At 38.1% G+C, this 23,580-nt stretch overlaps 1 protein-coding gene and 1 non-coding gene across 2 annotated transcripts in view; one reads left to right on the top strand and one right to left on the bottom strand.

The window, feature by feature from the left end:
* DCHS2 (dachsous cadherin-related 2) overlaps window positions 1–23,580 on the top strand; it is a 132,733-nt gene that overhangs the window by 102,304 nt on the left and 6,849 nt on the right. Inside the window, exons 11-19 of the mRNA XM_069785664.1 lie at window positions 1,398–1,532; window positions 1,778–1,987; window positions 3,224–4,081; window positions 9,932–10,042; window positions 12,959–13,170; window positions 14,446–14,597; window positions 17,480–17,610; window positions 19,095–19,381; window positions 23,025–23,163. Of these exons, the coding sequence (XP_069641765.1) occupies window positions 1,398–1,532; window positions 1,778–1,987; window positions 3,224–4,081; window positions 9,932–10,042; window positions 12,959–13,170; window positions 14,446–14,597; window positions 17,480–17,610; window positions 19,095–19,381; window positions 23,025–23,163 (2,235 nt within the window). The remainder of the gene's footprint in view (window positions 1–1,397; window positions 1,533–1,777; window positions 1,988–3,223; window positions 4,082–9,931; window positions 10,043–12,958; window positions 13,171–14,445; window positions 14,598–17,479; window positions 17,611–19,094; window positions 19,382–23,024; window positions 23,164–23,580) is intronic.
* LOC138688084 (U6 spliceosomal RNA) lies at window positions 20,795–20,901 on the bottom strand. Its single transcript, XR_011327152.1, has one exon. It is a non-coding gene; the product is annotated as a U6 spliceosomal RNA (small nuclear RNA).

The raw sequence follows: 23,580 nt of genomic DNA, 5'->3' as shown, positions 1-23,580 counted from the left end.
TGTCAACTATTTAGCAAAGCTATTCAAAGGCAAACAAAGGAAGTCATGGATGTTAAAAACTGTAGGCTGTTTTTCTCTCACACTGGTGTTTCTCCATCAACTCCAGCGCAGATTGTCATGTTTTCGACTGCAGCGGATGAGAACAGGCAGGCAGTGTTTGACTCTGAATAGCAGTTTTCGTATGACTAGGAGTGCTGTAGTTTTCCAGGTGTGCCAACTGTCCCTACCTTACTAAAAGACTGATTGTTGGTTGGAAAAACACAGGATGATTGAATGAAACTTAGAAAAAATTGCAAAAAAAAAAAAAAAAAAGCACAATAGTATAAGCCCTTCAAGTGTAATGTAGGATTAAACTCATTAAAGTTAATAATATAAATGTGATGGAGATGACATACTTTCCTCAGGAGGGTGTTGAAACTAGGAGAAATATGAAAAAAATTATTTTATAACCATAATAGGTGAGAATGTGGAGTCACGTTTCTTGTTCAACTCAGGCAGGCAACTTTGAAAGAAAGGTATTTAAAAGCCTGTACAGTTTTAGTCTATTTCCCAGAGAAAGACAGGAAGGCTAATATCCCTGTACTATATGCAAATGGTAGGTCTGATTAGGAGCTGAATGGAATTGGCATTCAGAAAAAATTGAAGGGGAGGAAACTCTCTAACCTTCCCTTCTGAAAATCCTGCACAGCTTTATAAAACCAAGCAGTATCATTTCAGAGACTGGCTACAAGCGGGAGCAGTCGAAAACGCCTGAGATGTGCTGTGGGAATATCCACCAAATTAGCTTTTCTGTTGAAGACAACTAGGAGATGGCTACCCCGTGAGCCCTGATGGGACTTAGGCACCTGCCTGCTCAGTATTACGAATATTTAGAACTGGTGGGCATGCCAAGAAGTGGATGTTTTCTCTGAATGTTTATACTGTTCAGTGTTGTACTGTATAAAGATACTTGCATTGTCTCCGAGTGAAGTTGAGTGGAGAACCAGAGCTGCCAGAGCAGCCTGGTACTCTGCCTGACATCCTGTTGAGAAATAAACTAACTGCATCCAGGAGAGCAGAAGACAAATGCATGGATTCTATGGTCTAAGTTAATGCTGTCTTGCACCATGTTGATCTGTCAGCTTGTTGGAGACATGCCCTGTGTGCCTAGAAATGTTGCTGGGGTCACTTTGAGTGGCTGCAGAACTTAGGCACAAAGCAGCATCTGGACAAGGCTTTTGAAGATCCAAATTTAAAATTTGTGCTAATGAAGAAGCAATTACTCACTGCATTAAAAATAATAATTTTCATCCATAACCCATTTCCTGGGGCAGGGGGGAGAAGAAAGAAGCAAATCTGTAGACCTGAATGTGAGGAGAGTGGCTGTGTTTTACTAAAACTTCCATTCTGTTTTTAAGGACTGAATTCCTTGCTTCAGTATGAAATCTTACCAGGAACTGGTTATGAGAAATTCAAGATGAACTCAGACAGTGGAGAACTTGTAACAACTGCATCACTGGACAGGGAAACCCAGGAGGTTTTCAGTATTAAAGGTAACAGTGTGAAATATCTATGAGTGCCTGTAAAATGGGAAGTGAGAATGGCTGTGGTGTTACTATCAGTATTACCTTTTCTCATGCTATTTGAATTAGATGGAAGTGGTAAGATTTTCAGGTACAAAAGAGCATGTGCTTTTTGCATAGCACAAATAAGTCTCCTATTCTGCTATCATTAAGGAACATCTATTGTTGCACCCACAACCATTGTATAAAATCTACTTTCTTTTTATTAAACTCAGTTTTGGTTCAAGATAGTGGAATCCCATCGCTGTCGAGCACAGCGACAATTATCTGCACAGTGCTGGATGAAAACGATCACTCTCCCATGTTTCTTCTTCCCACCTCGGAGATCCGTATTCCAGAGAACCAACAGCCTTCTGTTGTTTACACTAGCCGGGCTGTAGATATGGATTCTGGCAATAACAGAGCTCTAAGATACAAAATAATTGGTAAGTTATGCTCCATCATTTTTGTTATAAATCAATCAGGAAGTATGTAAAAAGCAGTATCCAAGTTTTCGACTAGTCTTGATTTTACCAGGCCTCCCCAGCTCCCATCTTGTCCACGTGTTTCTTTCATGTGGAAAAAAGAAAGATCTTTCACTCCTTTGTCAGCATTAATAAGCACTTTCCAGGCATACTTTCAGTCTACTTTCTGGATTTGAAGTAGTACAGAAAAGAAAAACAAAAAACTACCAAATGCTGGAAGGAGGCATTAATCATGAAGGCATAATTTTGTCCTTTTTGTTATAGTTGTGGAAGTTCTGAATGTAAATATACCCCTGCAAATAAGTACAAGAATTAATCTAACTTTTTTTATTTAATTTTATTTCATGAGCGCTTCTTTCACCCAGCAATTAGTAATGTCATACTTGGTTTTCATGTTGCCAAACTCTCCCTATGTCCACTACGCCAATGTAAGCTCCATAGCTGTTCAAAGCCTCCTGTAAAGTCTTTGCACAAATACAGGTTTGCTGTGCTTGCTTTGGTTTGTGGCTCTCGGCAATAGCTCAAATGTAGACAGATAGCTACTGTGGTAACAGCTAAGACATTTTTATGTGAAGAAACAGTTATGAATTCCTTTGTTTTCTTGGGTTTAATTTCACAATCTTTTATGATCTGTAATTTAATTACCTTTTGTCTTTCTATATGTTGTAAAGTATGTATGCCATTCACTGTTACTAAAACCTCTGACTTTTCTGTCAACTGATTCATATTTACCTCCCCCTCCCCACGCCCCCCAAATCAAGACCTTGCACAACTATTCACTTCCAAGACAGGTTTGTAGAAGAGAACAAGGAGCGAGTAATTACAATTGTCAGCAATGCTTTATAGGTTTCTGGAATTTGTAACTAAGGTTGGGAAGAGGTCACTTTATGTGGCAGCATAGTTGCAGGAGATTTTATAAGGTGTTCTGCTTCAGGAAAAAAGACATGCATCTGGCAAAATAGCCACTCTGTAAATTGATATGACATTCTGTATTTACTGTCATTGCCACCCACTGATTTAAATGAAATGCAGGTTTTAATTTGTATAAGAGGAATAAAATACGTGAAAGGCACATGAGCACACCAGCTGTACGAGCAATTGGATCATGTTATTGCAATTAACATAGCGGTATTCAGAAGGGATTCTTTTTTCAAAAGCAATTGTTTGTGATCATTTTATTTTTTATGTGTTTGAAAGGTGGAAATGTTGGAGGATACTTCACACTAAATAACACTTCAGGAAAACTGCTGGTCACTCGTAGCTTAGACAGAGAAGATGTCAGCAATTTCACTCTTGTAATTGAGTGCCGTGACCTAGGCAGTCCCTCGAGAAGCTCCACTGCACAGCTCACTCTGATGGTCTTGGATGAAAATGACCACAACCCCTTGTTTGCAAAGAGCCAGTATCAAATCTCCGTGAGAGAAGATCTAGAGGAAGGCTCAGCCATCCTGGACCTCTTTGCTTCTGACGAAGATGATGGCCTGAATGGCGAAGTTAGATACTCCCTCGTTGACAACACCTTTGGAGCATTTGCTATCAACAGTGTAACGGGGTCTATAGTTACTACAAAGGCACTGGACCGGGAGACCAAATCCCAGTATACATTTAGGGCTGTGGCAAGTGACTGTAGCACCCATTTGCCAAGAAGCACCACTGTCAGGGTTGTGGTGCACATTGATGACATCAATGACAATGATCCCGTTTTTTTTCAGAATCCTCTAAGGGCCTTTGTGCCTGCTGAAACCCCTGTGAATGAGACAGTAGCCACTGTGAGAGCGGAGGACGTGGACCTGGGATCAAACGGAGCTGTTGTTTTTAGTCTGATGATAGTGGAAACTGTATTTCAGATCAACATGAAGACAGGTGACATCATTCTTCAGGAGCCATTGGCTTCCAAGGAGTTCAGTACCCAGCTGCTAGTGATGGCTTCAGATCAAGGTATCTCACCTCGAACAGCCACAGCTATGGTCATTATCTCTACAGAAGAACAAGAGGAGGAGATTTCATTCAGCCACAGCCTGTATGAAGCAAGCGTGCCTGAGAACAGTGCAGCAGGTGGGCATCAAATCCCAATTTGTGTTCTTGTGGTTTCCAATCTCCCCTCGTTTTGGAATCGTAATTGTAACGAATAGTATAGGGGAACCTTCTTCCAGTGCACCAACATGAAAAAGAAGCATGGCCTGTTAGTTGGAGGCATTGTCTGGCTCTAGAGTTTGCTGCCCATCTACAACAGTGATGCTCACATTAAACAGAAAGCTCTCTTGTCAAAGGTGGTGTTTCCATCCCTCGGCCTGGGAAGCCCTGAGCATCAGTGGGTTCACTCTTTTAGCAAAATTACTTTAATGATGGGTATACAGCGTTTACTTGTCGCTTCACTTGTCAACACACACACACTCAGATGAGTGGTGTGTACCAGCTGCAACATGACGTTTCTTGGTTTTACAAAACTCTTTGTGAACTGTAGTAGCTTTCAGAGATACTCTAAAACCTTACTGAAGTTTTGGACTTGCCAGAAGAAGGAGAATGTGGGCTAGGGTGGGGTGAAGGGGAGAGAAATTCAGAAGCTGTGGTACACTGTCACTCAGACAGGCTTCTACAATGTATTTCTAGGTAGAGCCTGTGCTATTGAATGCTACCTACAGGCAAACAAGCTTCAATCACAAGGTGCTTACAGATTTATATATTTTTGTTCCATATAATGATGAGAATTACTGGTCTACTTTTTATCATTCAGAGAATATTAGTAGTTATGCCTCCTGCCAATTGGATATGGTAAGTACCTTTTTTTGCTTCAGGGGATGGGTTCGTCCTAATGAGGGGCAGAAAGGAATGCCTTTCACATTTTTGTGCCCACAAGTCCCACTGTACAATTGACCAGATGTATTTAGAGATCTGACCTGCGCTATATTCTTGATTCAAATACTGCCTCGTGAGGTTCACCTTGAACAAGTCATTTATCCTCTTTATAGTTCAAATTTCCCGCAGTAAAATGAAAGCAATATTCCTTTATATCCTAAGGGTATTGTGAGACTAGTGAATTCTTAGATCTTGAATAATAGCCTATATATTTGATTAGGAATCATTAAAAAAGAAATGTGTTAATAATTTTGGAAAACCAATCAATATTCTTGGATAATTACAAACAGAATAGAGAATGAAGGGTGAAGATGGCTGTTGCAGCAATTACTGCTGTGGTACTCAGCCATTCCTTCCTCTGTGCCTGTTTGGGACTACAAGCCAAATTTTCAGCAATGTGTTGTAAGATAAAGATAATGCTGTGGATATTACTGATGTTTCAGTTAACAGATTGAAAATAGGCAATAAGGTGAATTTATTTTTTTTTTTAATTAAGTGACTTTTTTTTTAACCATTGATGAAATATTTTGGTTTCAGGCTATTTTTAAAAAGTTGTGATGAGTGATCAAACCATGAAGCTAGAACATCCTTCTAGCTCTCTCACTGTCTGTCAAAATATACATGGGATTTTTTTGAAAAAGTGGAAGGCTTCCAGCAGGAAAGAGTGGAGTGTGCAGTAGCCTGGTGGTTAAAACACTCTCCTGAAATATGAAAGGTGTAGATTCAAGTCTCCTCAGGCAGAGGATCATTTATTTCCCTTTCACTCCATACTGAGCACTCAGAGTACGGAACCTGCAGAATAAGAAATTCTGTAGTGTTTAAATTTTTTTAAACCAGTGTTTCATTTATTGCTTCTATTACAAATGCAAAAAAAAAAAAAAAAATCCCTAAACACATTTGTCCTGACATTTAAAAAATGCTTTTTATTCCATGAATTTGACCATGATTTACAAGTAGTTTTGGACACCCTAAAATTGAATTTTTCAGTGAATGTGAGTCACAGATACCCCAAGGCCTCTAAGCCCTGTTTTACTAGAGTTGGCACTGTACAGTAATAATTGTGTGTCACTTCGCAAAGCAGAGTGTGCCCTGGGGGAATCGCTGCTTCCAGAAGATACGATTGGGGTGTCACAGCAATGTGTGTTAATCTTCTGTTTTCTGTCTTTTCGTTGATCTACCCATTGAGAGTCAATTGTGGTCATGGGGGGAGCCCTCAATCCTAGGTGTCCGGAAAGCAGAGAGACCAGGGTGTTTCCAGAGGCGAGCTCTGGGCTCTCAATTTTGTCTCCCCCTTGCTGCAGCAGGCTTGTATTTTCAAAAATTGTCATCAGAACCTGTTTGTCAGGCTTCCCAGGGGAGTAAGGTCAAGGCCCTGGGGTTTCGGTCTTTTCAGGAGAGATGGGATTAACCTGCATTAATCCTGCATTAAAATTTCTTTCTAGTTAAGAAAAAAATAATAAGAGGGAAGATAGGTTTTGTTAGGTTTAAAGAAAGAAAATAAAAATCAGGGCTTTATGGCAATAGATAAACTGATCTGATGCTAAATTTTCCTAATTGTAGATAAATTCTGGGTCAGGCTAGACAATCCAGCCTGAAATGAATGCCCTGAGGAACTGTGGTATCAGAATGCCATAGTCACATGTTCTCCCATACAATCTGTAGAAAATATAAATAAGATTCAATTTAAGTTGTTTTGATTAAAGGAAATTTAGCAAAGCTTCAGGGTAAACAGGAGGGTTTCATCCCAAAATGTTAGTTTGTATATTTAATAAAAGTCTATTTGCTAAGAAGATCAAATTCTTTTAAGATTAGGAGAGATTTTACCAAATACTAATACTGTTTTGGCTCTGTTTGTAGTATTTTCTTATTTATATAAGCATAAGTAAATATCAAATATTTTACATTTCAGTGGGAAAAAAGCATGATTATAATTAAAACTCTCATAGAAGTTAGGTTGCAGGATATATGTGATCCTGGGACTTCTACAAATATGAATGGTACCAGTGTGTTCAGACCAGGGGAGATTTACATTACATACTGATTATTTGTAGAACTGGTATTAATAAATGTGGCTTTTCCTCCTAATTTTATTTCTACCTTAACTAATAGAGTGGGAAAACTCTTAAGTTTATTTTAAAAAGAATCAAAAATCTGAATAGTATAGATGACGAAAGCCAAAGCCAAGGGTCCTTGGACTAAATTAAAACTAAACTCGTCAATTGGGTCAGTGCCTCAGGAATTGGTCCTTGTGGTCAGATTTTCTTTAAGTGTTTGACCTCAAAGTTTGATGACCTTCAGAAAACTCCATTCTTTTGCTTTTGTTTAATATTGAATATTTAATGACTGTAAATATTACAAACTGCATTACAACAGGCACTTAGAAGCCAGTCAATAAATAATCAAGTCACTGTGCTCTCCAGAGGGTAGGAAACCTTTATTATTCACCAAGCTTTCACTTGAATGGTTGTTTGCATAGCACTTCCTTGGAGACAGATTCACCAGTAAAACTTGTTGACTCCTGTTTTTTTTCTAATAGATATAAAATATGTAGCCTCTTATTCTGTAAGTCATCTCTTACTCATTGTGCTCAGTTAGCTTTTTCTTTCATGAGCAATTAAGAGGTCTCAGGAAATAATGGCAAGTATGAACTGGGGTTAGATGGCAAAGGAGGGGAAAAGAGATTACTATAATGAGTACTGAAGAGAGAAGAAAACCAATGATACAGTGATACAGTAACTCAGTTCTGGTGTCTATGTTATGTCCTAACACAGAGTACAGTGAATGTTTTTGAGCCTCTTTGGCCAGGTAGGCAAATACTGTCCACGCTGCCATGCTTCAGTTTCAAGTCAGGAGGCATAATGTAAGGGTTGGTGTCCAGGCTATTTAAAGCAGTTTGAGATACTTTCAAATGCACTTAGGTTGTCTGTGACTGAAATGAAATAAACCTAAATATAAACATTTTAAATCACGCTCCGCTTCCTTTAATATTCTTCACTAATTCAGAAGTCAATTGCATAATGTTTCAAGCCAATCTGACTGCTGTCTACGATCCTGATCTCCTTCCTTCCTTGCACTAGCTTCAGCGCTGTCTCATCCTTGTTGTGCCATTTCAGTGTGCTTTGCAGCCAGAAAGCTACCTGTCTCTTAATCTTCTCTGGGTTAAGTGTTACATGTTGTGACCTCCGCTTGAAGCAGTATTTGAATCACGTGTACTTGAAATGGCGAGCTCCAGCGGATGGGTACTGTCTTTTGCTATTTACCTCTCTAGGGCCTGTTTGTCTCACAACAGACCTCACAGTTTGGTCCTATTTTTTTGACAATAAACTGTAAAAATTCACAGTTTGAAGGAGTCATTTTCTGTGAAAGGTATCAGAAACAGAAGAAATTTATTCTCTGCCAAAAAGAAGTTGTAAACAATTTTAACTACATGAAAAATATGAAACTTAAAGGATTAGGATTTGAAGACCCAGAGTAAAAATTTATTAACCTAATCCCTGAAAAACAGGGATTCAAGTAGAAATGCTGCTGCTTCCTTTATTTCTGGTAGTTTTTCTTTTTAAACACTCAAGCAAACAAACAAAAAGACTGCTGACGGCATTAGAAGATGAATAGTGACATTCTTCAGACCTTGAAATTTTTCTTATCTTTAACTCTGCTCTGAGGACGCTATGAATGATTGCCCTTGCAGGCTTTTGTAGTAAATTAAAGTTGCTCAGCAATGAAAATTCAACTTACAACCCCCTATTTTAGTTCCTAAAAAAAACAGTGCAGCATTCATATCAGACCTTACCTATTGGACGGTTGGATCTTACTTTCAGAACTTTTCTAGTAAATATCTTATAAATATATTGACTAGTACAGAAAATTACACCTGTCCAAATCAGCATATTTTTGCTTTTGACAATCAGATTTTAGGAGCAGATGACAAACTACTTAAAACAAAATTTCCTGCTTTTAAAAATCAATAAGTAACAACGCTAAAATAAAAAAGGTAGCAGGTAGTTGTAAAGAGCAATGTTTCCTCTCACTTTTACACTCAAGTCCTTTCCTCTGACATCCAGGACACTGAGTGTGAACAGTATGCCCTTTGTAATGTAATAAAATAGCTAGTTGTCTGTAATGCTGTTTGGAAGAGTTCAGGTTGTGCAGTAACCTCACTCCATCACAGTTGCGTGGAATCAATTACAACTAAACTAAATAATTAAAATCCATTAAAATCAATCACCATATATGCTAAACAATTTTGTAACTCACTTGAATAATTATTTGGAAATCTTGATAATGCTTTTTAAACTTGCTACATTTTTGTTATATGTGATGATTCAGAGCAGGATAATGTATTCAGTTCCGCATTTTTCCTAATTCTATTTCAAACAGGATTTTTATTTCATGTCTCTTGTATTCTATATTAAATTGCTCTTTTCATGGAATTTAGATTCTGCTTGAATTGACACATAGCTATGCATGTAGTTTCACCTTTTCATTCTTTCTGTCAAAAGGTGGCTAATTAAAATTTTTAAGAACGTATCATTTAAAATATTTTTCAAAAATCCAAATTGAATTCAGATAAATGAAGGAAAAATAAACTCTTTATGGTGATTCAGGGTTAACATGCATTCCTGTGATCCACAAAAAAAGGGATTATTTTCCTTAGAAGAATTCAGGAAAAGGTGAGTTTTAAATGAACAAAGCATAACCTGAATAAAAGGAATACATATGACTTCAGGTAAGAGGTAGTTCCAGTGGTACATGGGAGTTTGCAATTAGGAAAAGTTAAAACTCACATTTCGTTTAGGCAGGTGATGAAGTTGTGATCAAATTAGTAATCTACTGAGCAAGGAGTGATAGACAGTGCCTTGCCTATGAAGTTGTAATGCAGTGAAAGTCAGGGAGGAGTTGTTTTTATTGCCTACTATTTTAGTTCATGAGTAAGCACCTAGCCTAGTACATAGGTGTTTTGCTGTGCATCTGCTATTAATCACAGTAATATAAAATTAGAATAAAACCCTCTAAAGTGGGTGTGATTAAAGTGTTTTATTACTCCCATAGGTACATCTCTTCTAACTGTAGAAGCTTATGAACGCAAATTTACAGGAGAAAACATAAAATACAGCATCTTCAGTGACAAGGAAAGCATATTCTCCATACACCCCACTACAGGTACATTTTTATAAATATATTTTTTTTTCAAGTGTCTGTGTGTAGCCTAAAGAGTGTGGTCTCTGAAGTATAGCCAGTCCCTACCACAATAACAAGGGGTAGAGTATTACTGTCCTATTACAATGAATAAATCATTAGTAAAACCAAGGATGTGGAGGGACCTGCACTATTGTAAACTTGATGTGGAAAGAAATTGAACACCAGTATACCTGTTTAAAATGCTCAGTTCTGATTAACTATTGATCACCAGGTGTTAGGAGTTGATAAACTACTGCTGTGTGATCCAAGGTGAGACTCCATCTTGTTTCTCATTATGAAGTTGCCCAAAAACTCAATAAACATAATCCTTCAAAACACTCCTAATGTAGGAAGCATTAGACCCTTGTTGAGTTAATGCTCTTTGTTTCAGGCAAACCATGACAAGTCTGGAAGTCAAGTTTGTTTATTTTTTTGGCGATTGTATTTGCATTTTGCAGCAGGTCTGCTTTTACCTGCTCTTCAGTCAGGAACTTCGGATGGCAGGAGAGTGGTGTGTTCCCCATGTGCATTTACATGCTCTCATCTAAGGCGTGTAAGATTGCATAGCTACTCTGGTTGCCTCTCAGCTCCTAAATCTCTGCAACAAAAGAGTTTGCCTTCTGAATAGCTGTAGTCTTTCTGGGATGGCATAGACAGTGTAAACAGTTTTCCTCACAAGTAGTGTAAATAGTTTGTACTCTTAACAAATGGCTTTCTCCCTGAGTTCCTGGAGGCTTTAGTCTCTGATTATTCTGATGTCTCCAGGCATCAAGTGGTGTACTTCTGTAAAGCAATCATGTTTGATGCTGATGAACAGTTAAAATTATTTTGTTTTGTTTAGATGAGGGGCACTTAAAGGGCATACACTTGATTTGCAAGTCCTTCTTATTTCACTGAAATAAAGCTAGAAAGATTAATCTTAAAGAACGTCTTAGACCCAGACAAGTTTATCCCCAAGAAAGTGAATCTTCCCCAATATCACCTCCAAAAAAAAAAAAGGAAAAAAAAAATCAGATGGGATTTTCCTTTTTTTTTTTTATCAAGCCAGGCTGAAAAATGGTTACATGATGTTTTTAAGGGTCTTGTAAGCACTCCCTTCACAAACAGTAGTGGAATTTCTATAGCAGTGGATGTCACAAGTCTTCATTTGAGATATTTGAGCCATTGTGGTTTCTTCTGTTTCCTTTCTTCTGAAACCTTTCTTCTGTTTCTCAGAAAGCATTAAGTGAAGTGCAGCCTTCCAGGACTTCTTTTTAAGAACAGTTCTTACCTCAGCTTTAATTTTGACACCAGTAACTCTACCCATTGTTTCTACAGCAGAAGTATTTTGAGCTTTATTGATGCCCTTTCTATCTTAGGTATTCTAAACTGCCAAAGGTCTGGTCTACTTCTATTTTCAAGCACTGATGTTAATCAACCCCACTTTGGAGAAGACTTTCTCCCATTCTAGGGGGGTTTATTATATTGTAGAATCATATGAAGTATAGTAGGAAGTGACCCAAAGACATGAACTAGTCTGTCCTCTGATGCAGAAGGGGAATCAATTGTGCTGAAATCTGACAGAACTTTGTTGTGTTCTTAAAAACCTCCAGTGATAGTGATTTTGCAAAGCCTCTCAATAGTCAGTACAAGTCTTGGCAGTTGGAAAGTTTTTATTCATATTTATCTGAATGTTTGTTGAAATGATTTAAACTTATTACTACTTCAACTAATAACAACAGACATAAGACAAAGGCAAAACCTCCATTCTTCACATATTTGAAGACTGTTACCCTGTTTCTTCTTAATGTGCACTTCACTAGAATGAGCAACTCTGGTTCTTTCACTTGTTCCTTCTAGGTGGTGTACCTCAAACTTGATTATTTGCACCACACTCCACTAGAGTCTTACAGTTACTCTGTCGTCTTGAAGTGTATTCCTTCTGCCACTGTCTATTTTGCTTTTTCTGTATACAGAATGTGATCATTTTTAAGTGTTGTGCTGAAGAGAGACCACCTGCCAGCTTTGAAATCTTTATGTTCAAGATGTAATTATTGAACACTGGACAGATCCATAAACAATAGCCAATCATTGCTGCTTATCTTAGAAAATAAAAACTAAAAAGCACTAGCTTGGAGAGCCACAGCAGATGGGTTCTTATGCTATCACAGGTTTGGGACATAGATATTCATGGCATTATTACTGAAAAATCCATGCAAAACTCAGCTTGAATTCTGATGAAATTAACATAAAAATTAACTATGTTTGGTGTTTAGATGTAGTGAAGAATTTTGGGTATATTACTATATTACCTAGAACATCAAAACAATGCTACGGATTTCCAAGGACATTTCGGGTTGAATGTGGAGGTGTCTAGTTGTGCTTGGTGTTCTCAATAATTTTCACTGATTATTTTTGATAGAATAACAGTTGGGGCGGTGGGGCTTACTGCATCAGGAGGAGTCAATGTTTTACCTGTATGTCAGTCAGATACAGAAATTGATGCAGCTATTGCCCGATTTGGATATAGATGGAGGGCTAGATGTAGCCACTTTCAGATGAGGGCCAAGAGTCTTTCAGACACAGCTGGCTTACTGTCACGTGTCAAGGAGCACACGTCACGCAGCCACTTTCTTCCTCTCTATCCCTCTACAAGTAAATTGGCTTTGCTTTAGGAAATTGCCAACATGGTGGTTGATCAGTAAAAACCTAGCTGTCCAAGATTTGTACAGTAACTAGCATGTGGGGGGTGATGTTAGGTAGAGGAAGGACACGGCGGGGAGCTTGCTGCTATTCTTTCATGTATTCAGTGAAGGAGACCATATACATTAGGGACTTTGTAACTGCATTTGTGGATGTTTTTTCCTGAAGACATATGTCACATCTCGATTTTTTTTTTTTTTTATTTTAATAAACCAGGTGCAATCACAGTAAAAGAGCCAAAGTTTCTTGATTATGAAGTTAAGAATAAAATACATCTTTCAGTTTTGGCTGAAAATAGCTTGAATTCAGCGCTCTGTGGAGTCACAGTTTTGATACAAGATGTGAATGACAACGTACCTAAATTTGAGCAAAGCTACTACAAAGCATCAGTATGGGAAGGCCAAAGTCCTATAACAGACATCATACAGGTAAGTTGGAAATATAAGTTGAAAGAGAATTATTTATCTTCTTAATAGTTGTGCAGCTGGACTTTAAATTCTTTTAATTTTGTTTCTCTCTTCAAGTAGTTGAAAAACACCATTCAAAGCTGTGGTTCTGGTTACAATGTAGGTTGGGTCTTGCATTAATGCATCTACTGAAAGGGCTATAGCAATAAAAAGAATACTTTCAAATCATCAAACTAGTAGAGTCAAACCCAAGTGTTCAATTTAAAATCTGATGCCTAAAGAGCAGCTTGTCTCAATTTAAATGTGCAAACACTTCTTCCTCTGAATGGATCCATTCTCTGAAAGTGTTTCCAGCTGGCCGTGTTAGTGCAAAAGAAGACATCAGTTGGACTAGAAGAACGCATAATTTCCTCAGTGTATGTTCTTGCATTGCAAGTCAGGTCACAGTGAGGGTCATGTTAGGTACTAAAGATATTCCTCCTCTAGAGAATAAATAAATGGAAAGCTACAAACGCCTCCAGGGCAAAGTGATTAGAAACTGATGGACATTGTATTTACAGAAACATATGTCCAGGAATGGAGAAAAATCAAAAGGCAGTCAACCCAGATGTGTAGTTGAAATTTTATGACAGAATACATTCTGTTATGTTTCCTTTATTCAGTCTGACTGGTTGCCTCTGCTATGGTTTGGATCCCGTACTCGTAATAATGCTTGTTCAGCAACCAGAAAAATACAAAGACCACTCTTTGAAGAGTCAGAGGAGTCTTTGAGAGACCTGTTCACTGCTGTTTAATGTTATTTATTTTGTTGGGTTTATAGCTTGCCTCTGCCCTTTTTACATTTTCTGGTTTGTATTTTGTAAAGTAATTAATGAACTATTCCATGAAACCTCTGAAAACTTAATAATTTAATTGTTTTATCCTTTGTCTGTTTGTATAGCAGTACTACTTTAAGGGCCAGTCCCAGGCCCCATTTTTATGCACTAAACAGAGACAGCATTCTAACAGCAACCTTATAGTAATATAAGCAGTGTAAAATGGTTACATTCAGCCCTAGCCCTTTATGTAGCTGAATTTCGATTTACTCAGGGAAAGAATTCATGTGCATCCTATTGCAATTCATGAGCAGATTTTGTGACCTCACATGACACTCATGTTGGAGACCAATATGATTATTTGCTTAATCTGTGCAGTCAAAAGGAAAGTAACCAGAAATAGAGACTGTAGCATGAGGTTCTTCTTTCCGAAAATGCATTCTGCCCTTTTGAATTAAGCCTCAGTTTTGCTCCCAAACAGGTATTTGCAACTGACCTTGACAGTGGGCTGAATGGGGATACTGAATACTCAATTTTATCTGGTAATGAAAATGCAACATTTCTAATTGATTCAGCATGGGGGATTTTAGCAACTAATACAGTCCTAGATCATGAAAACACTTCATCTTACAGGTTTGTATGCAAGGTTCTTGTAAAAATGTATTCTTCTTTTTGTCCACTTTAACTTGAGATTGCTTGTGTTACATATTTTGTAGTTTTCTGTTGATATCCATTACCCACAGAGCCTGGGTGCAAGCCAGACAGCATTGAGAACAGCACTAAAGCTGCCTATTTGTACCATGGATTCTTGCGTACTTCTCAAATTTAGGGGAAGATATATAGTCTTGTTTAATAAATGGCAACACTTACTGATATAAACGAGTGTGATGATTCACTATAAGAATGATGACAGTTCCTGGACTTTAGTTTATTAAGAACTGTACAGCCACTCCCTCTCCGGAACCTTTGTTTATAAATAAGTAAAGACACAGAGAAAGCACTCAAACCAAATCCAAGAAATAGGGACATGTTCTGTTCTTTAAATAGAATATAGTTCAAATTTCCTTCTCCATAATTTGATAAAGATGCTTCTGTAAGCTGTTTCCATCTATAAGCTGTCTTGTACTAAATAGTTTTTTCCTGCTTTCCAAGAAACTGTGAGTAAATATGATCGAGTGGACATGACAATTTTTCTTTACAGGTCATGCCATAATTGGAATTAGAAAGCAAATAAATCATGCCTTGAAGAGAAAATACGAGTAGCAGATTCATTAATACACCCTTTTTACATACTGCAATCTCTACAAAGAGTAGATTTCTGTGTATGTGTCAGTAGAAGTTACTTCTTTTTTTCCCATATGGTTGTGGCATCAGTTAAAATATTTGCAAGTTTTCCTATCCTCTGGGGCCTCAAAGTTTTAAACATCCAATCAGAATTCTGATGAACCAGAATAACTTTTAGAAAACCACATCAAAAGGTTCAACAGAATATGATTTCTTTCTTTTTTAAATATCAGTGTGATCTGATAACAGTGTCCTAAAATACTTTGTTTTCACCTAATATACAGAACACTTCATTTGGAGTTTATTTTTTCAGTTTTTCACTGAATCAAAAACATCAGTTCTGATTTTTAGTCATTTAAATAGCATAATACATTTTGTTGGTAACTAATACTTTAAAAGAATACCTGGAATAAATCCTTCAAAGGAAGGATGTTTACTGTTGATGAAGTATTGAACATGTAAACATAATAATTCTCATAACTGTCTTTAACTGGGAGCCTGATTTATTTCAGTACTTATGTAGGAATTCTAGCCTTTTAAATTGACAGTTTGTTTGAGGAATCTGAAACTTCATATTCCTTCTCTTTATTAATATTATTAATCTGTACATTGTTAGGTGAAATGTGAATAGCAAAAGAAGCTTTCAAAACTGTTTTCCTGTTTAATTTCAAAATGTTACCATTGGTTCTTTCAAATTTGCAAGGAGTTGTTTATTTTATCTAAATTGAACGTTTTCATCCCCAGAAGTTCTAAGTCCCTTATAATAGGAGTTACAATGAAAGTGTTGACAGAACCTTAATTTTAATGCTTTGGCTGAGATGTTTTTATGAGAGTTTTTTCCTGAAACCTTAGAAAGTGATTATTTTTAGTAAAATATTTCCATATGTATACCTTACCAATATTCATTCTAGAAAAAATACTCTTTCTATATGGAATTATACATGGTCACAGATTGAATACTAGCCTGCAATTCAAGTTATGTGTTCTGTCGGCATCAGAAACCACAAGAACACCCAGAGCAGAGCTGGTGTTGGTCAGGAATGGAAGTGCTGCAATCCACAGCTTGAGTTACAGCCTTGGTATTCCATATTGTCATGTGAACGTTCAAGAAGTAATATCTATTTGACACTTTAAACAGAATCTGTGACTTAGAAGAAAGGGGGGGAAATAAAGCATTCAGAAGATCTGCAGAGAGACCCAGAAAATATGATGCAACATGCAGTTGTTAGTGCACAGAACGTTTAATTGAGATGCCAGGCTGTGACGTGTATATCCTTTCACATAGCTTGATGTTTTCTTTTTCTGGTATGTTCCTTTTTTTTTAGAGCACCTGTTGAGTTAGATTTAATTTTGAATTCCCTTCTGGATAATTTTTAATACTAGGGAATGGTGAAGTCTTCCAAATAATCTTTGCTTACAATCAACATTTGCTCTGTATTGCTCAGAAGCTAGTTCCCGCAGAGAGTAAATGTCCTTGTATCCATGTTTATCAGGTTGTTACTTACCATTTTCTTTGCTACATTGTTTGTGGAAATCAAAAGATCGTTAACAGAATCTACTTCCCAACCTCATGCAGGTGTAAAATGGAAGCATACAGGCAAACTCTCTTAATCTGACAGTGAGATTCTGGTCCCACTAAAATCACTGGGAACTTTGCCATTGTCAAATGGTGCATGTATTCAGGTTTTTCACTTTATCACTTACATTTATAGTATAATAGGGGGCTATTCTATATCTCTGCAGATATTTTGGCTGAATATTACTTTGGATGTTTTTATATTATTCAATTTTAACATTCCTGTTGTCCCTTTATAAACAATGAGGAGAGTCAGGTTCCTCCAAAGGACAATTTAGCACTTAAGTTTTAGTTCCTGCTCTGAATTACCAACTGGAGAAATGTGTCTTATTTGAAAGAGTCTTGCTAGCTTGTTTAACCACCTACATTTGTTATGAAATCGGGTGAAATGAATACAGATGAATACTTCCTTTTCTTTGTATGATTTTGTTATGGTTTTGCCACCTAGAATCTCCTGGACATTTTTCCTGCAAGACACAAAAAATAAAACTCCAGACAGTCAACCTTAGAAAAAGAAAGGTGGAATTCAAGAGTTGCAATGAGGAGCAGAAAGGGCTAATCTTTTTGTTTGTAATTTTTCCCCTGCTTATAACATTAGTGGATAATTCGGTGATTTCTGACCAATAGTGACAATTACTGCTTCCTTTAATTGTAGGTTGGTTGTACAAGCTGCTGATAAAGGAAACCCCAGACTTTCTGCTACAAGTATTGTGAGGATACAAGTGTTAGATGTTAATGACAATGCTCCAGTTGTCCAACCACCAGGTGAAGTGGAGGTCCCAGAAGGTAAGTGTGATAGTACAGCTAAGTTTTGTTAAGACTAGGATTTGTCAGACAACAATAGTGCTTTTGGTGATTTGTGTAACCAAGAAACTGTAGTAAAAAGGATAATACTGAAATATCGAAGTAAAGTGTGATCTGCTTTTGTTCTCAGAGGCATTATTCTTAATCTTTAGACATTGTGGTTAAGAATGGTTTGGAACAAAACCATAGGCAATTCAGAAAGAGGAAAACAAACTGCAGAAATACATCTGTAATCTGCTCATTTTGGACTTCAGTGTCATATTCTGCTTTTCTCCAGTAAAAATACTTGGTGTTATAACCAGCATTGCTAGAAATGAGACATTTTGAATTTCATTGTGATGAAAGAAATAATTTCTGTAAATATGAATGAAGCTTTAAAATGCTCTATATTTTGATCCAGTTGATGATCATGAAGAGGAGGACCCAGGACCTCCTGAGTTCTCATCCCATCATACAATTGGTATGTTGTGTGACATTTGCAGACCTTGAGTCTTAAGCCCAGCATTTTCAAATACAGGCATCACACATGTGATGCATTAAGTTACACAGCAGAAAATTTGTAAAGATTTAGGTGCTGAAATTCCAGTACTCCTGTTAACAAAAGATATCAAGGCTGTCTTTCTATTGAAATTTTTTAGCCTTTCCTAAACTTAGCTCCCACTGGTAATGACAAGTACGGGAGTCATGGATGCACAGCAGCTGTAAACAACTGGCTACTTATTTAGGTTTTTGTATTCCATTTAAGAACACTTGCTTTAGGACATGGCACAGCATTTTTGAGGCTTAATGCCCCAGGCATGCAAATGGGAAATGGTTTAATTTCTGTTAGCTCCAGGCTTTATTAGGTGATCACTAATACGTTCAGTTTGCAATCCCTGGTACTGTCAATCTGGCACATGACAAAAACTGTCTGTGTCCAGTTTCTCACTCTCATAGGACTATACCTTGAGCTCTGAAGATTTTTGTGCCATGTAGGTCTGGCTGGAGGTCTCGTTTCTCCCTAGTGGCCTTCTCCTCCTTTGGAAAAGCTTCAGAATTGCCTTCGCTGGTTCTACACGGACTAGGGAACTCTGATGCCTCAGTTAAATATTCTTGTCAAAGTTTGTTACACTGTTCAATAAATTCATGTCACCTAAATGCTTGTGGAAAACCATGGAAGTTCCTGTTGCTGGTGAAGAAACAGTTATGGCTACACTGGATCTGGGAAAGTCTAAAGAAAACCTGAATTAAAATTTATAATATACTAATACTAAAATAAAAGCAAGATGCATTTGAAGAAATCCACTACTGTTTCCATAGTATTTTGGGATATTGCTCTTATTCTAAAACACAAAGTCAAAATACACCAAAAGCTAATACAGAAAGTTTACATATATCTAAAATCCAATATTACAAGATTGGCAAAATCTTCAGAAAGTATAACATCATCTTTTAGCTATGACTTATTCTGAAAATTACTGTTTCAGATGCCCTGCCTGGTTTTATGGTGACTCAGGTGTCAGCAAGTGATGAGGACTCCAGGCCAGCACTTCAGTTTGGTTTTATTTATGGTAATAGTCCCGGAATGAAATTTGCCATTGATCAACACACCGGTGTAGTCACAGTGATGGAACCATTAGATTTTGAAGAAACTGCTGTGTATAAGCTGAGAATCGTAGTTTCGGATTCTGTACATCAAACAGAAGCAGAACTCACCATCCTTGTTTTGGACGTCAATGATAACCCACCAGTGTTTACTCAGGATTTGTATCAGGTGGGAACGTGGCAAATGGAGAATGAACATAGGATATCTTTCTGTATATGATGATAAGTAGTAGGAGTGCTTGTTTTATTTGTCTTAAAAATGCATTTAAGCACTGAGAGGGAAGGTCTCTGCAAACTTTTACTGAGCAGAAACAGAGAAGAGCTCTTCTGGGAAACCCCAGACCCTTCCTAGGAATTCTGCTAAAAGGACTGATGGAACTGTTAAGTTTTCATGTTTGTTGTTTCTGACTTCAGAAGGAAAGTGGTGTGAATGCTAGCTGTACTCCATACACCATGCATGCATCACTAGGAGTTACTGGATATAATCCAAACCAGTCTGGGGAGCAGGGTCTAGTGTTCAGAACTTGTTCTTCTGAGAGAATGGTGAACAAGTTTGTACATTTATTCTGGCCCTGTTACTGTGGCATGCATTTTCAGTTACACAGCTCCACAGAGGTGTAGCAAATGCCCCTGTGGTAGGTCATGTACATACAGTTTGTAATGTGTAACCCAGCCTTATAGCAATGGCACTGATCTAGGGAGTGAGGGATATGAGTTTTGACGTCTTCAACATCCCCTACTAGACTGAGGAGGGTACAGAGCTCAGCTTTTGGACTTCTGGACAAGGATTTGAACTGCTAGAATATTGTAGAAGTCAAGTTGTCCAACAGTGTTTTGAAACAAAGCTGTTTTAGCAACTATGGACAACTATGAGCCACTAAGATGATTAAATGAATTGAAACATATATAAAATGGAATAGAACAGACTATTTCAGTTGGAAGGGACCTACAACGATCATCCAGTCCTGACTAACTCAGGGCTGCCCAAAAGTTAAAGCATGTTATTAAGGGCATTGTCCAAATGCCTCTTGAACACTGACAGGCTTGGGACCTCAAACACCTCTCTAGGAAGCCTGTTCCAGTGTTTGACCACCCTCTCAGTAAAGAAATGCTTCCTAATGTCCAGTCTAAACCTCCCCTGGCACAGCTGTGAACCATTCCCACATGTCCTGTCACTGGATACCAGGGAGAAGAGATCAGCACCTTCCTCTCCACATCCCCTCCTCAGGAAGCTGTAGAGAGCAATAAGGTCACCCCTCAGCCTCCTTTTCTCCAAACTAGACAAGCCCAAAGCCCTCAGCTGCTCCTCACAGGACATTCCCTCCAGCCCTTTCACCAGCTTTGTTGCCCGCTCTGGACACATTCCCTTCATATCCTTCTTAAATTGTGGGGCCTAGAACTGCACACAGTACTCAAGGTGAGGCAGCACCAAAGCTAAAGTACAGCGGGATAATAATTTCTCTTGACTGACTGGTTATCCTGTGTTTGATGCACCCCAGGATGGGATTTCCCCTCTTGGCTGCCAGGGCACACTGCTGGCTCATATTGAGCCTGCTGTCGACCAGCACCCCTGGATCCCTAAAAAAATACGGAATGCTTTACAATTTTGTGTGTCATCCTTGGGCAGGGGCCGTGCTAAGCTTCTCTGTATCACTCCAATTTTAGTGTATGTGCTGCCGAAGTGAGCATGGTACCATACAAGGCTCTAAAGGGTAGGCTGCTAAAAGGGTTTTGCCCTGACTTCATCTGCCCTAAGGTTGCGGGGCTTGGACTAAGGCTCAGCACATGTAATGGCTTGGAGTTAGGGTTAGGGATGGGAGAGAGACAAAGCGTGGAGCTCTGGGTGAAGTTAGGCTGCAGTAAGGCTGCCACAGGAAAGGTGAGGCTGCCAGAGGAGTTGTTTCCTTAGCACTTGTTTGTGTGGGGCTAGGCTGTGTGGCTTGGGCTGAGGCCCGAGAGACCCTAGAGCATGGATCGTTCAGCCTGGGAAAGAGAAGGCTCAGGGTGGGTCTTACCGATGTGTGTAAATACTAGTGGGGGGAGTAAAGAAGACAGAGCCAGACTCCTCTGTGGTGTCCAGTGACAGGGCAAGAGGCAGTGGGCACAAACTGAAATACAGGACATTCTGTTTAAACATCAGGAAAAAATTTTTCTTTTTAAATTCTAACAGTGACTGAGTACTGGCACAGGTTGCTCAGAGAGGTTGTGGAGTCTCCATCCCTGGAGATACTAAAAACTCAACTATATACAGTTATGGGTACCCTGCGCCAGGGGACCCTCCCCTGGGCAAGGGTTGGACAAGATGCACTGTGGAGATGCTCTCCAGCCTCACCAATTCTGCCATCCTGTGAACTGAGCTGTTTGCTTGACTTGGCACTTTTTTTGTGTGTGGTGGATGTGCTCAGAGCCAAAAGTACGAGGCGCCACAGAAGACTTGGATTTAATAATGCTTCATTTATAAATCTCAGACAGATTTAGTCAAAAAATAAGTCTAAACATTTGGTTTAGTAAAGAAATTGCAGCACCTGAGCATGTGCAGGCACCACAGTTTAGTCACTTAGATAACTATGGGACAGACTGTAGGCACCTGTGAAACTTTCAGGTGCCTGAGTTGTCAGGATTTGTGTAAACTGCCCACTCAAACTCGTAAGTCGGAATTCTGGAGAAAAAAAAAAAGGCACTATTAATGCTCAAGTGATTTTTAGACCTTGCCTTAAGTTTTCCTCAACCCTCATATGTGTCTGATTTCAGAGAATAGTTTAGGCAAGTACTTGCTTGTGCAAGGGCTAGGAATTTTTTTGTAGATTGGAGCAGACATTACAGGCAGTGTTATTAACTGATGCAAAACAGTGTAGCTCTATTGACTATACTAATGTAAACAGCTGAGCTTTTCTCTCCACAATCCTGATGTTTTGGTGTATTGCTTGGACAGTAAGATAGACTGCTTCTTTTTGGGCGATGATATGTATAATTCCCTATTCATCATCCTGTAATTTTTACCCTTTTATTGCCCTTTCAAGTGTTTTCATATTTATACTTTTCATATCTAGTTTCATACATATATATATATCTATTATATAAATATAATCACTCTGTTAAAATGATTTAAACTAACACTTGAAGTTATAACAAAAGCAGCTGCTGTATCATACTGTTCATTTGAAATTTGATTTATAAGGTGGAAGGAAACTTTGGTCACAAAAGTACTGTATCTGGACATCAAATAATGGAAGCTCTTAAGAAGGAGAAGGGCTTTCTTGGTTTCATAGATTATATGAAGAAAAAAGGGAGTATTTTGAAAAACTAAATTCTAGGAATAATCCACTGATGATTAAGTGCTCTGGTGCTGGAATTTTCAGGGTACATATGTTGGGTTTTTTTAATGGTCAATCATATACTCCACATGGGGACTGCAGACTATATTCCATGTATGAAAATCAAGGTGTTTCTGAAAGCAGGGAGAAAAGCCAATTTTAGTTGCAGTCCATTGTAGGTATTCCTTCCGTTAGTGTACTATTGCAAAAAGAGATTCAGCGATTCTCTGAACTTATTGTCAAAATGAACTAGAACTAGATGTATTTTACTACTGTTTAAAGTTTACTATAAATTTTGGCTGTATTGTATACATTGTTTTCAATATCTCAATTCTTCATAGTTTTGTCCCAGAAGAAAATGGGTAGGTGAAACTTTTTCCAAAGCTGGGAACTGTGTTTGTTTTTTTCTAGTAAGATCAAATGAAGGAAAATTTATTTTTCATGTTCAAAATCTTTTATTAAGCTCTATCAAAACTGTACTTTTGCTTTATATGTCAGGTGAGCTTGCCAGAGCTAATTTCTGTGGATGCCACTGTTCTGACAGTCTCTGCTGTGGATAGGGATTCAGAGCATAATGGAATGATTTCCTACAAAATCCTCTCTTCCTCTGAGGGATTTTCCATTGATCACAAGAATGGTGAGTCTGTAAGCACAGTTTATTATTTCAGCTTTTGCAGTGTAAATTGAAGAGTCCTACTGCAATTCCTCACCTGTTGCCAGTAATCACTTGAGTTCTGGAAATCTTTGGTGGCCAAAGTCCACCGTATGTTCTGGCTAAATCTGCCATTGTCGCTGAAGAACTGGTCACATCAAAGACTGGAGTTCTCAGTTTGTCCCTGAACCATGCAAGAGGCAGCTAGTCACAACATCCTATAGGTGCTATTCCTCTGATGTGATTTGATAGAAAAGTTGCTGTACATTTTGCATTGATTTATAATGTTTCAGCTCACGTATTAGATTTCAGTCAATTTAAGTTCGTACTTAGTATTTTTCAGTATAAGTTGAACCTATCATAATGGAGCTTCTCTACAGCTTGGGCAGTATGTTTTTAAGA

The sequence above is a fragment of the Haliaeetus albicilla genome, chromosome 1 (genome assembly GCF_947461875.1).
Source record: "Haliaeetus albicilla chromosome 1, bHalAlb1.1, whole genome shotgun sequence".
NCBI lineage: Eukaryota > Metazoa > Chordata > Aves > Accipitriformes > Accipitridae > Haliaeetus > Haliaeetus albicilla.
Note: the sequence above shows the minus strand (reverse complement) of the source record. Positions and strands in the feature narration are given on the sequence as shown.